Source organism: Myxine glutinosa, chromosome 6 (genome assembly GCF_964187855.1).
Source record: "Myxine glutinosa chromosome 6, kmMyxGlut1.1, whole genome shotgun sequence".
NCBI lineage: Eukaryota > Metazoa > Chordata > Myxini > Myxiniformes > Myxinidae > Myxine > Myxine glutinosa.
Window position 1 is genome coordinate 53,464,425 of NC_136266.1, and position 13,823 is coordinate 53,478,247.

General features: G+C 44.3%; 1 protein-coding gene across 1 annotated transcript in view; it reads left to right on the forward strand.

Annotated features, from left to right (window-relative positions):
* The first annotated feature begins 1,091 nt into the window (after positions 1–1,091).
* Positions 1,092–13,823, forward strand: part of LOC137429778 (mitogen-activated protein kinase kinase kinase kinase 5-like) — a 146,560-nt gene continuing 133,828 nt past the window's right edge. Inside the window, exon 1 of the mRNA XM_078779837.1 lies at positions 1,092–1,306. Within this exon, the coding sequence (XP_078635963.1) occupies positions 1,199–1,306 (108 nt within the window). The 5' untranslated portion in view covers positions 1,092–1,198. The remainder of the gene's footprint in view (positions 1,307–13,823) is intronic.

Genomic DNA, 13,823 nt, shown 5'->3' on the forward strand with positions numbered 1-13,823 from the left:
GCTACAATCATTTTTTAAGTGATTCTTCACCATTGGGAGATAGGGCCAAAAACGATACATAGCAGGATATCTCAAAAAGTTATTGACGGATTTGGACGAAACTTGTTGGACAGTTTGCGTGTGTGATGAGGAAGAGGCGATTCAATTTTGGTGAATATCCGGATCCGGATCCGGCTAGTCGAATTTATTAAGTATTCTTCACCATTGAGTGATATGGCCAATCAGGCGGAGGTATGCTCTCTACTGAGTGCCGTTATAGTTACTGCTGATATTATGTATTACTGTTATTACTGTAAAATGTTATTATTACTCCTGTTATTATGTATTACTGTTATGTGTTATATTATTACTCCTGTTATTATGTTTCACTGTTTATACTGTAATATGTTATTATTACTTCTGTTATTATGTGACTGTTATTACTGTAAAATGTTATTATTACTCCTGTGATAATGTATTATTGATTGTTATTACTGTAATATGTTATTACTCTTGTGGCTTGTGGCTCGTCCTGGTACATGGTATAATCAAATCTTGTATATTCAGCTAAAACCGTGTCCTGGGACTTATGGCTCACCCTGGAAGATGGAGTGGTCTAGGTTTCGGACTTGTTTCTCATCCTATCTGATTCACTTTAGTAACTTTCTATGGACGAGGAAGATCGAGCATCACATTATATTATGTTATCTACTTGGAGCGTTTACAGAGGGCAGGGCAGCCGGCAGGTGTGGTCTTTCAAATGTGCACCTGTCCTTGCTCCTCCACGTACAGTATTGGCAAACGAACTTGCAGCTTTAACAAACCAGCATACTCGTACTCGAACCCGCACACTAACTTTCCTCCGAACACCTAACTTTCAGATTTCTACACTTTGATCAGAAATTATAAATGAGAGTAAATTATCTAGCAAAGCCATTCTAACAAACACCATGAGCCCCTTTTGGAAATTCTCCTTTGCTTCTTAACGATCCCCTGTGTTCTCTTTTATTTGCGTGCGCAATTCAATCTTTATTATAATGGAGCGCGGAAGGTCTCGAGCCCAACAAACAACGACAACAACATTAACTGGCTTTGGGCGGGGCATGAGGGAGGGGCGGGGACAGACGGAGAGCCAGCGAGTCCGCTTGGGTTCCGAGTCGGGGTGCTCTGCACCTCTTCTGATTACTAAGATTACTTACCATCGTTTTACAGTTAAGTTATGAACGTGGCCGTGTCCCCAGGGGCGGACATCTCCAAGAAGAACCCACAGGAGGATTTTGATGTGATCCAGCGGATCGGAAGCGGGACTTACGGCGAAGTGTACAAGGTGGGGCCGAGATGCGGTGACTTTGTCTGTCTATGTTTGTACTCTGTACGTGTGTCGTTGGAGCCATTCCTTCCTTGTTGCTTCGTTTTAAGGGGTCCACATGGTCCTCGCAAAACTTTCTTGAATTTCTAGTTAGTTTGGAAAAGTTTGCCGGGCGCTTGAACGTTTGTGGATGGACAGTAACTTGCATGTCATGAAAAGCGTCTTCCCAAGTACTTTAATTGGACTTTAGTTCGTATATAACGAATCATCTTAACTTATAACAAGACACTACTTTAGTATTGAACTTGAAGCGACTTCTCTTTGGTATTATATAATTTACTCCCCGTTAACGTGTCAGTTCGTTCTCAAAATAAGGACGAGGATCATAAGCGGGTAGAGAGACAAACAGAGACAGTGGTAATTGGGGTCTTTAAGTGTATTGGCTTTACCTACCGATGAACTGAAAGCGATGGTGGACTTTGGAAACGGAGACCGAGTTGTCTTTCAGTCGGAGAGTGGTTGATTCATCCAGGAATGGTCTCCCTGGAAAGGTAGTGTTAGCGGAGGTGGTGGGAAAGTTTAAATTGGATTTGGATAGGTACCTGGATGCATTGGAGATAGAGGGGTATGAGCGTATTGGCTTGTGTGCATGGTAGGTAGCTTGTGTATGGATGGGTGCTGTTACTGGTGTTGGTGTAGCGTACAGGCATGATGGGCCAAATGTCCTACTGAGCCAAAATTCCTCGTGTCCTCTTGTGACTTTTGTTGCCACTTCATCCAGTGTTGATCACTTGATTCACACTACATGCTCAAAAGTTCATTGGGATCTGTAAGTTCCAGGAAAGTTCCTTGAGTCATATTGTGCGACTACCAATTTAAACAAATATGTAATATTTTTGGTATGCATGCCCAGTCTTGAGTTATGGAAATATTATATAGACAAGAATGACACAACAGGCTAAACTAGAACAGCACTCAGGAGAGAGCATTTCCCCGCCAGGCTGAACAGTTACGTTTTGTATCCCAATGACGGGCCAAATCTGGATCCGGACTTGAACCAAAATCTCATCGGCTTGTTCTTGTCACTTAGCTTACTCATCTATCTAGTTTTGTTGCAACTCGTCCACAGCTTTTTGAAACTTTGTGCTATATATAGTTTTTGCCCTATCACTCAATGGTGAAGAATCGCTTCAAAAATAAAAAATATTTATCTGATCTGGGTCCAGATTCAGATCTTCACTAAAATTGAATACATATGTCCTTGTTACACAACCAAATCTGTCCACCCAGTTTCGGCTGAATCCGTCCACAACTTTTTAAGATATCCTGCCATATATCAGTTTTAGCCCTATCTCTCAGTGGTGAAGAATCACTTGAAAATTCTCAGATCCGGATCTGGATCTTCACCAAAAATCGAATCATTTTGTCCTTGTCACATTCCCAACCTCTCCACCAAATTTCGTCCAAATCTGTCCGCAACTTTTTGAGATACCGTATTCACAAACAAACAGCCAAACAGATGGGTGAAAACATAACCTCCATCCATCTTCGGTGGCAGAGGTAAAGAACATGGTACAGTATTTGAGATTTTAAGCGGTATACATCATTGGCATGTACGCAGTCTAATGTGAACGCAATCGAGCATTTCTGTATTACATAACCTCCGAGCCTCACTCCTCCACTCTATTATTATTTTTATTTCATGTTTATCAACACTCCGACCGCCATCCCCAAACCCCAACTCAATTAATCTCCTTTAAAACACAATATGTGAGGGCACTTGATGTTTCAATCTTTCTGACACATTGAATTTGGACTGTGACACCAACATTTTTCTGTGTCTCACTTGTCTGTCCATTAAGTGACTGAGACGGTGAGTGTGCCAGGCAGCTGAGAGGGAATCGTTCAGATCTAATGGAAGTTTGTGCAGCCTCTTGCAGCTGATACCCCCCAAGAGACGCCGAGACTGCATTAATTTTGTCCTCTGTCTGCTTGTCTTGGGCACCTCTTTCTCTGCGAGCCTTTTAACGACCCCTTGATGCCGCCATCTGTTGTACTCTATGGTATTGGATTGGTTAAACCGACGTATTCCAATCGGTGATGTCTTGGGTTATTTCAGATTTGCACAAGCAGACATTGCATTCCATTGAAGCTTCGGTTCAACTTGGAATGCAAGCTGAATGAAGGAAGCGTGACACAAGGGGAATCTTTCTTTTTGTTTAACTTGCAGGGTCTCAAAGGTATTTTGAGAACTTTATTGATTTGGATTACGACATATTGTTGAAATATCATTCCTGTTAACAGGTTGCATTGGTAACCGGTTTACCCCACTCACCAAACGTATTCCAAAGTTCACCTGCAAACTGATTTATTGGTCATAAAACTTTGATTCCAAGGGATTAATTTTATGCCTTTGAAATGAGATGTGTTTGCCTTTTTTACGGTGTAGCCCATGGGGAAAAGCTGTCTTGAACAGTGTTTGTCTATATGTATGTATGTATGTATGTATGTATGTATGTATGTATGTATGTATGTCCCCTCAAACGTACACCAATCAGAGCTGAGGATCTGGTCACATGATGGGTGTCATTACGGCGGTACGACGGCTGATTCCACACACAGCCATTTTGATTCCTATGCCGTTCAGGCCGGATCTATCGTTGAACCTGTCATGTATCACAATCGCCATGCTCTACCTTTACGTTTTTCATTCAGTGTGAAACGCAAACACGTGAAACACATGAAGTCAAACACGTGAAAATAATAACACTCGCTTGTTATCGTGGCTGTGGTTGTTGTTGTTTGTGTGTTCATCTGTGTAGTTTTATATATTTTTCTGTTGCTTTGCAAAATATCACCACTGTATATATAACTAGCAGAAGTACCCGGCATTGCTGGGCGGGGGAGGGGGAAGGGGAGGGGAGGGGAGGGGAATGGGGGGGAGGGGAGGAGAGGGGGGGAGGGGAGAAAAGGGGGGAGGGGGAGGGGAGGGGAACGGGGGGAGGGGAGGAGAGGAGAGGCGGGGAGGGGAGAAGAGGGGGGAGGGAGGGAGAGGAGGGGGGAGGGAGGGAGGGGAGGGAGGAGGGAGGGAGGAGGGGGGAGGTGGGGGAAGGGTGGAAGGGGGAGGGGAGGGGGTAGGGGGCAGGGAGGGGGTGTGGAAGGGGGGGAAGGGGAGGATGGAGGGGGGGAGGGAGGAGGGAGGGAAGGGGGGAGGTGGGGGAGGAGGAGGGGGAGGAAGAGGAGGGGGAGGGGGAGTTGGGGGAAGTGGAGGGGGGGTAAGTGGGGGAGGGGAGGGGGAAAGGGGAGGGGGTAGGGGGGGAATGGGAGGGTGGAGGGGGGAGGGGAGGGAGAGGGGGGAGGGGAAGGGGAGGATGGAGGGGGAAGGGGAGGATGGAGGGGGAAGGGGAGGATGGAGGGGGAAGGGGAGGATGGAGGGGGGAGGGGAGGACGGAGGGGGGAGGGGGGAGGGGAGGTAATATTACATTACATTACACACACAAACTGTGTTTTATGTTCAATGGTCTGGTGGCGGGGATGGAACATCACATGATCGCTCTGAGCGAATCGGCGCGCTGCTCTGCCACCGGCTCAGATTCCGTATATAATATTCCTCGCTGAAAAAAAATCTATGTGAAACATGCTACTATCTATGCTAAATCATGCTAAATCATGCTAAATGCTAATCATGCTAAAATCTATGCTACTTGCTGTGAGTTTTGGGCGGCAAGGAACATCACGTGATCGCTCTGAGCGAATCAGCGCGCTGCTCTGCCACCGCCTCAGATTCCGTGTATTATATTCCTCGCTGAAATGCGCTGAGGTAAAAATATGGTAAAAAAATATTATGAAATAATTTTTTTTAGGTCGGCCATGTTCTTCCCAGGCTCGATGGCCATATCTATGCCAAATATCAAGCACGTGAGCCTCTCCGTTTCGGAGTCTATCGGTAACATTACACACACACCCACACACCCACACACCCACACACCACACACCACACACCACACACCACACACCACACACCACACACCACACACACACTGTGTTTTATATATATATATATAGATTTTGTATGTTCGTTCTGTGTCCTTCTAAAGGGTTTCTCCTGTCGTATAATAATAAATGTTTCCGTTCAAACTGCTGTGTGAATAAACCATACATTTGTGCTTCTTCCTCTTCTTCAAACTCGCAAAGAGGCTTTTAGAACTGGCAGATTCGTGATTAAACGAACGATTTTTTTTACAGCGTAGATGTTTGGTTCCTGTGTTGACAGTATTTGTCTCTCTGTATGTATGTATGTCCCTCACATATTTATCCTATATATTCGGTGAGTTTTCTTGCCGACAATTACGCTTCTGAAAGGTAGAATGTAATGCCATTTGGCATTGCCAGTTATGTTTCTTTCAATCCCCTTTAGGAAACGTTCATATATTATGTCATATACCTAGTTGGGGCAAATTATCGCACTTTATGATTGGGGGGAACTGAAATTATGACAACAGGGTGATGATATATGGGGGGGGGGTGGGGGGGGAGGCATTCCCCCCAAATCATATATAATTAAAACTTTGGTTAAGGGCTCTTCAAACATTGAAGCATTTCTTTTGACTGCCTCCAACCACCCTAAGCATTGTGTTGGCTTAACGGTCAGGGTGGAGGGCTTGGGATCCTTGGGTCCTGAGTTTGATTCCCGTTCAGCTGTTGAATTAACACCAGGTGGGGTTGACTCAGCCTGTCATCCTTCCAAGGCTGGCAAAATGAGTACCAACTCACTGGGTCCTCCCTCAAGGAGGTTGGTGGCAGGATTTGCACTCCGGCCGCCGTAAAACACCTCATTCCGTAACACACACAGTGGTGTGTGTCGGGATGGTGCTGTGGTCACTTTGACAGTGTTGACTAACGGACCAACATATAGAATAAACAACATGGTGTCTCAATGTAATCTCTTCACTTCCGCAGTGACAGACAGCTTAGACTTCGAGACTTAGAGTACTTAAAATAATTTAATACTTAGATGATTTGCTAACTGGTAACCCAGGTCATAATATCCTCTTCAACTAAAGTTCAAGCAAGCCCAGCTATGCCGCTGTTAGACTTTTGGTCTTGTTTAAGGTATACCACCTTTCTGCAAGTTAAACCTGACCTTGAAAGATTTACTTTTTGTCTTTCGCCCCTCCGACGACAAGGTCTACATTAAAACAAGTGAGCTAAATTAAAACCGACTGATCATCCGTCCATGTACTTTTGTGTGCACGATATTTCAAAAACCGTTCAAGATTTAGCTTTCATATTACACTCATCTATTCCTCATACCACCCAAAAGGTGGGAGACCCTACACTATCAGCTCATTGTTTTTTTAAGTTAAGCTTTACATTGTGTAGTGTTGTTTCATATTCTTCCCAGCAAGTTATGAGTAATAAAAACAAGTCAGTTATGATGTTTAAACTAAGCAATGAATGTGTGGAAAATTTATCATTTGGTAAAGGATGCAAAGTTGAAAGCAGATATCCAATCGATAAAATAGAAAAATGCACGATGATGCGCTATATCATCGCTGAGGTCATCTTATGTGAAATTGTGGTCATTTTTCTCATAATTAATGAACAACTAAGTATGAACCAAAGAATTGAAAAGCACATTACATTCCTCTAAATATAATGAACTAAAATGAAAAATAATACATAACTAGAACTGCCAGCTTTACAACTGTTGGCAGTGATGACCGGTTTCCTCCGCCTTCCCGCTTTCATACAAACCATGCTTTCACATTATTATTATTTTTCTCCATCAATTTATCCCTAGATGATGCCGACGGATGGGACGGCCAGCTTAACGTCCACCAACCAATGCCGACAGATGGGACGGCCAGCTTAACGTCCACCAACCAATGACGACACACGGGATGGCCAGCTTAACGTCCACCAACCAATGCCGACACACGGGACGGCCAGCTTAACATCCACGAACTAATGCCGACAGATGGGATGGCCAACTTAACGTCCACTAACCGATGCTGACACACGGGACGGCCAGCTTAACATCCACCAACTAATGCCGACAGATGGGATGGCCAGCTTAACGTCCACCAACCAATGCCGACACACGGGACGGCCAGCTTAACATCCACCAACTAATGCCGACAGATGGGATGGCCAGCTTAACGTCCACCAACCGATGCCGACACACGGGACGGCCAGCTTAACATCCACCAACCAATGCCGACAGACGGGAGGGCCAGCTTAACGTCCACCAACCAATGAAATGAGCCCGTACGGGCCACCTGCATGAATTGCACCAAGTGTACAGTATTATATAATTCCCCCTCGCGACGTGAAGTAACTCGGTCAAATTTTATCCGATTTGCACTGGGTTTGTGGTGGTCGAGTATTCAACTACCTTAGCGACTGCCAAATCCGAAGCCGAATTTAATTCCGAGTTTAAATGACTCTGCATGGGTCGCCTGCACGAATCACGCCAAGTGAAAATTAAGGCACGGCTCTCAGCAAAAGCGCAATTTCTTTATTCGACGATAACTTAAAAACTACAAATCCCACAACCTTCCAACTTACCGTATGCTTCTCTTCGTGTTCTTATCTCTCAAAATCACCAAAGGTATGCGGAGCTGCGACTTGGGAAACCAATCAGTTACATCGCCTGAGGAAAAAAAATGTTGCGTTTCTCTTCTTTCAACAATAACGACTTCTAGCTTCCAGACCGTAAAACCAACCATGTTGAAATTTTAAACACTTATTCCCCCTGATGAGAGCTACATTACATTAAAATTTCAAGTCGAACAATGCAGCGGTTCAAGAGATAAAGCTTTTAAAGATTTTTGTTCAATTACTTATTGCGGCCAACCATGTGACTTATCAAAACTTCCCAAGTAACGTTTTAACTTCTCCACATGGGGAACGTTTGTGTAAAGTTTCCATTCGATATCTTCAAAAATTATGGAGGAGATATATTTCAGGAACATTAAATTTGCAGTCAGGAACATTAAATTTAACTAAGGAAGCACACTAACCCTTTGACATGATGCTGACATCATGTGCATAAACTATACCAACACATCACCTCCAAAGTAGGAGGGATCCGTGTGGTACTCAAGTCTTTGCAGACTGAGGTTAAAGGTCTATGGGCAAAGGCAGAGATGTCGATCTAGATTTCCCATAATCTATTCCCATCTATTCCCATCATCTTTCGCAATTCATCATTTGTCTTCCTCTCTCTCAACGATACTCCACACATCCACCGAACCATTCGCATTTCCACCCTTTCCAGCCTTCGTTGCTGCTCTACTTTCATTACCCATGTCTCACTCCCATAAATCATAACACTTCTCACACATGCAGCATACACCTTTCCCTTCAGCTTCAACAACACTCCCCTCCTCGTCAGCACGCCACTCAGTTCCCGAAACTTCTTCCATGCACATCTCACTCCAGCAACCGTTGCCGAGTCTGATCCACCTTCTCCATTCAGCATGTCTCCTAGGTAACAAAATGTTTTCACACCTTCCAGCTTCACGCCGTCTCCAAGATCCAACTCAACATTTCCTCTATCTGCAGCTCCCTCTGTGCACACCTTACACTTGGATGTAGCTGCCACACTGGTTAATGACCCTCTCAGACCACTACATTTTTGATGAACCCACTCAGCGCACATTGTACATTGAACGGAGTTCACTCCGACACCCTTCCTACACACAGCACAGGGCCACTTCCCAGTTCTTTCCACCTCACCACATGCTTTACCACTTGCCATCACCTTCGTCTTTCCTATATTCACCTTCAGACCTTTTGTCTCCATACATTCCTTCCACTTGTTCATCTTTTCCTTCAGTCCATCCATACTTTCCGCAATCAACACCAGATCATCTGCATACAACAACTCCCACGGTAAACCCTCCTTTACGTTCTGAGCCAGCACCTCCATCACAGCTACAAATAGTAGTGGACTTAGTACCGACCCCTGATGCACTACCACCTTCACCTCAAACTCACCACTGTTCCCGTCCTTTGTCCTTACAGCTGTGCGCGCTCTTTTGTACATTGCCATCACTACTCTGATCAACCATTCCTCCACTCCTAACTTCCTCAATGCCCATGTCAATACTTTTGCGTGGAACCCGATCGAATGCTTTCTCCAGATCAACAAACCCAAAAAACAACTTCTTCCTCTTCTCCATGTACTTCTCCTGCAACTGCCTCACAATGAAAAGCGCATCTGTCGTTCCTCTTCCTGGCATAAATCCAAACTGCATTTCGTCGATCTTCACTTTCTTCCTTATCCTCCTCTCCAACACCCTTTCCAATACCTTCATTCCATGCTCCAATAACTTTATCGCTCGGTACGAGCCACACTCCAGAGGGTCACCTTTCCCCTTGTATAGAGGGACGAGGGTACTCAGTTCCCAATCCACTGGAATGCGGCCTTCTTTCACCACCAGATTACAGATCTCTGTCGTTCTCTTCACACCCCAACTTCCTGCTGCCTTCAACATATCTCCCACAACTCCCGTCGGCCCTCCCGCTTTTCCACTCTTCATTGCTTTTATCGCTTCCTCAGCTTCCTTCTCAGTTATCTTCTCTGCCGGTCCTAAAACTGGGTTACTCTCTATGTTGCCATCCCATTCATTCTCTGTATTCAACAGCATTTCCATATATCTTTTCCATCTTCCTTTAATTCCATCTGGGTCGACAACGATTTGTTCCACTTCATCCTTCAAGCAACTCACCCCCATCACACCTCTCTTTCGCTATCTGCTTTGCAATTCTGAATACTGCTTTCTGACCCTCTTCCGAATCAAAGCATTCTCCGAACATTTTCCTACATGCCTCCTGCGCCTTTGCTACCTCTTTCTTTGCAGCCTTCCTGGCTGCCTTATAACTTTCATGCTCTGCTGTTTCTGCTCCCGTACCCTTCGCCTTCTGCCACTCCTTGAACTTCTTCCTCTTCTCGTCAATCCTCTTTCCAACTTCATCATCCCACCACCATGTTTCCGAGTGCCTCGGTGGTCCTTTTGTCCATCCACATACCTCACCAACGGCTCCCAACAGACTAGCTTTCATTGACATCCAACCACTTTCAAGCTCAACCACATCATCCTCTACCCTACTCAGCCTCTCTTTTAATGCCTCCCTTACTGTCACCTCTTTCAACCTCCACACCTTCATTCTCGGTTGGTACTTCACCCACCGAGCTCTCCTCGGACCTTTCACCCTTATGTCGCAGACAACCAAATGGTGCTGTGAAACAGCCTCCACCCCCGGGATCACCTTTGTGTCCCGGAGGTGCCCCCTATCTCGCTGAAGAGGGAGGGAAGGGGAGGGCCAGTCAACAATGACGTTGCAGTTCTCATGGTCGGAGAGCAGCACAACAATCGCGACATCGTCCTGCATCTTCGCAAGAGCACAAAGCGGATTTTGGAGACTCACCGATCCTGTGACCCACGCCCTCCAGTACCGGCGTTGCCGGGCAGGGGAAGGGAGACCCGTACATTCCCAACCCGTACATTCGCCCTCTCGACTCAAGCTCGTATTTGATTCGTATTCGAAATCGAAAGGGGAAAGGGGAAATCCTTCGTATTCGAATTCGTAAACACGAAATATGAATTAAAATGTAATTCATATCGCACAAAATCGACACAAAACACGATCGCATAAAGGTGAAAAAGCACAATCGCTTTTCACCCTGAATTACGTGCAAACGTGTGACGTGTGATGGGATGGAACATCACGTGATCGCTCTGAGCGAATCAGCGAGCTGTTCTGGCACTGGCTGAGATTAGTGCCTAGCGGGTACTTCGATGAAATGCGCTGAGGTAAATATGAATAAAAAATATGGATCTCGTCAAATATGGTCTCGGCCCTGTTCGTCCCAGGCTCAATGGCCATGTCTATGCCAAATATCAAGCACGTGAGCCTCTCCGTTTCGGAGTCTATCGGTAACATTACACACACACACACACACACACACACACACACACACACACACACACACACACACACACACACACACACACAGTGTTTTATATATATATACTTTAACAAATATCTATAACACCATTTGCATGGATAGTTTGAGTATTAGATGCCCCTCTTAGTTGCTACATTCTTCCTCTTGTTGATGGTTTCACTTTGTAGTTATATGCTTATTATTCAGTAACTTGTAATGGGCAATATCCGCGTTTTTGATTCACAGTAATTGGCAACAAAGAGCAGAAAAGGTATATACCTGTATGAGGCAACTGCGAGAGGAATGCCAGCATGGTACCCCTTTATTGTTTGAGAACTAACTGCACTGTTGTCACTATAGTCACGTGTTGATAGGTTACTTTGTTTGAATGCCAAATTCACAATCAGAAAGTACAGCACCTGTTAAAGCCTTTTTGAGTACAGGTAGTCAAAGTATACCCAGTTGTAGAGTAGTGAAATTAGTAATGCCTCCTATGACTGTAATACTGCCTGTAAAAGGCAAATATGACAGGAATGCTACCCTTTTATCATGTGAAAATAAATTGAACCACAGTACAATCACGTGTTTATAGTTTACTTCGATGCTTTAGTCATCCACCCACTCAGACAGTATAACACCTGCACAAAGCTTTTTCGAGGACAGGCAGTCAAGCGATTCCCAGCTATATAGAAGTAATACGGTATTCAGTAATACCTCCTCTACTTTCACTTGAAGTTTCACGAGAAGGAGGTTGCTGCCGAACCTCATGCGACCTTGAGCGGCAGGGGTGGGGTTGGGGAGCACAGAGTACAGAGGGTGCAATACCAGAAAAGAGGCAAAAGAAGACAGAGACACCACCAGTGATGGTAAGTGATAGGCCCGTAGACACAGCTTCGTTGAAACAGATTCCAATAATCTTGAAGGCCTTGGTTTCCACCTGAAATGCTGCGTACCAGGTATACGCAGTATAAACTACGTTTTACCTGCTGAAGGATACCCCATACAAACAATTGTGGCAATACTCCATGTTTCAGTAGGAACTGTGTGCAAGACTGAAGATGGCCTGTGAAACTGGTGCTATTAATATTTTAGATGATCAAGAAACATAAAACCCACAGTTCTCTTTTTTCAAATTTCAGTCTCGAAGAATTTTTTTTGCCATAACAACTTTACTGTAAATACAGGTATGAATGCGAATTAGGAACAGTAAGTTGTACATTTGCGTGAGCTGGTCTCAAATGGCATGTATGTGCTCGAAAACCACCGCAGAGAAGAATTTGCCAAACCACAACTTTGAAACGAGCATCAGACCACAAATATTGGAGCATAGTAAAGCTGTAAATGCGTGTTCTTTACAGTTCAATCCAAGTTAGGATTGTTTAGTAACAATCAACTACAATTTGTTTGGCAGAGAGCAGAATAGTGTTTTAGTTCAATTACATCGACAGTGAAGCAAGATGGAGGACTGCTAGAACTATTTCAGCCAACGGTGTTCAGGTCATATACGCAGAATTGTTGGCACTCTGATTGCTAGCAAGTGTCGCAACAAGCGGATTCTGACCCATCCTGCCAATCCCACAGGAATATGACTCGTCTGTTGGGGAATTGCTTTCCAGGAAGACATTGATCCCAAGCGTCCGGTAAACGTGGTCAAATAGCATCTTGATGACAGAGGGCAAACGAATCCTCGTATCTAAGACTTGGACTGCATGTCGTCCAGGTGTGAACACGATTGAGGGCAGTCAGGAATCTTGGCCGAATTGTGCAGTGTGATGCAGGATATGTCGAATGATATTTTTCCTCAACCATCATTGGATGGCAGGAGCATGGAGGTGTAATGCTCTATGTAAAACGGGGCTCTCAGACAAACTACTACCGTGAAATGGGGTGAATAGGGACAGCAAGGTGAATAGGGACACAAACTGAAAAAAAGTTCGGAAACTTTTTTCGCTGAAAATTGATAACCATACTGATTTGTTGATATTTGGGTTGAAAGTGTTCTCTTGTTTTTTTAAAAAGCAACTTATAGTCCCTATTAACCCCATATATACGGGTTAGATAGGAATAAATAGGATTTTTTATGGCTGTCCCTATTCACCCTGTTTTACGGGTGAATAGGGACAGTCACTAATACAAAAAAATAATAATCAAGAAACAATCCTGAGTTTCCAACTTATTGCTAAATTGATAGCTCAGATGGATGCACATAATATGCACCCATAATATAAACCACGGTGCCAATGAAAAAAAATATGGGATAAAAAGTTTCTCCAAACTGTCCCGATTTCTTGATTATTATTTTTTGTGTTTTAGTGACTGTCCCTATTCACCCGTAAAACGGGGTGAATAGAGACGGCCATAAAAATCCTATTTATTCCTATTTAACCCATATATGGGGTTAATATGGACTATAAGTTGCTTTTTAAAAAAACAAGAGAACACTTTCAACCCAAATATCAACAAATCAGTATGGTTATCAATTTTCAGCGAAAAAGGTTTCCGAACTTTTTTTCAGTTTGTGTCCCTATTCACCCCATTTTACGGTAATGCGTTGTTATGGAAAGTTCCTTTCTGTCA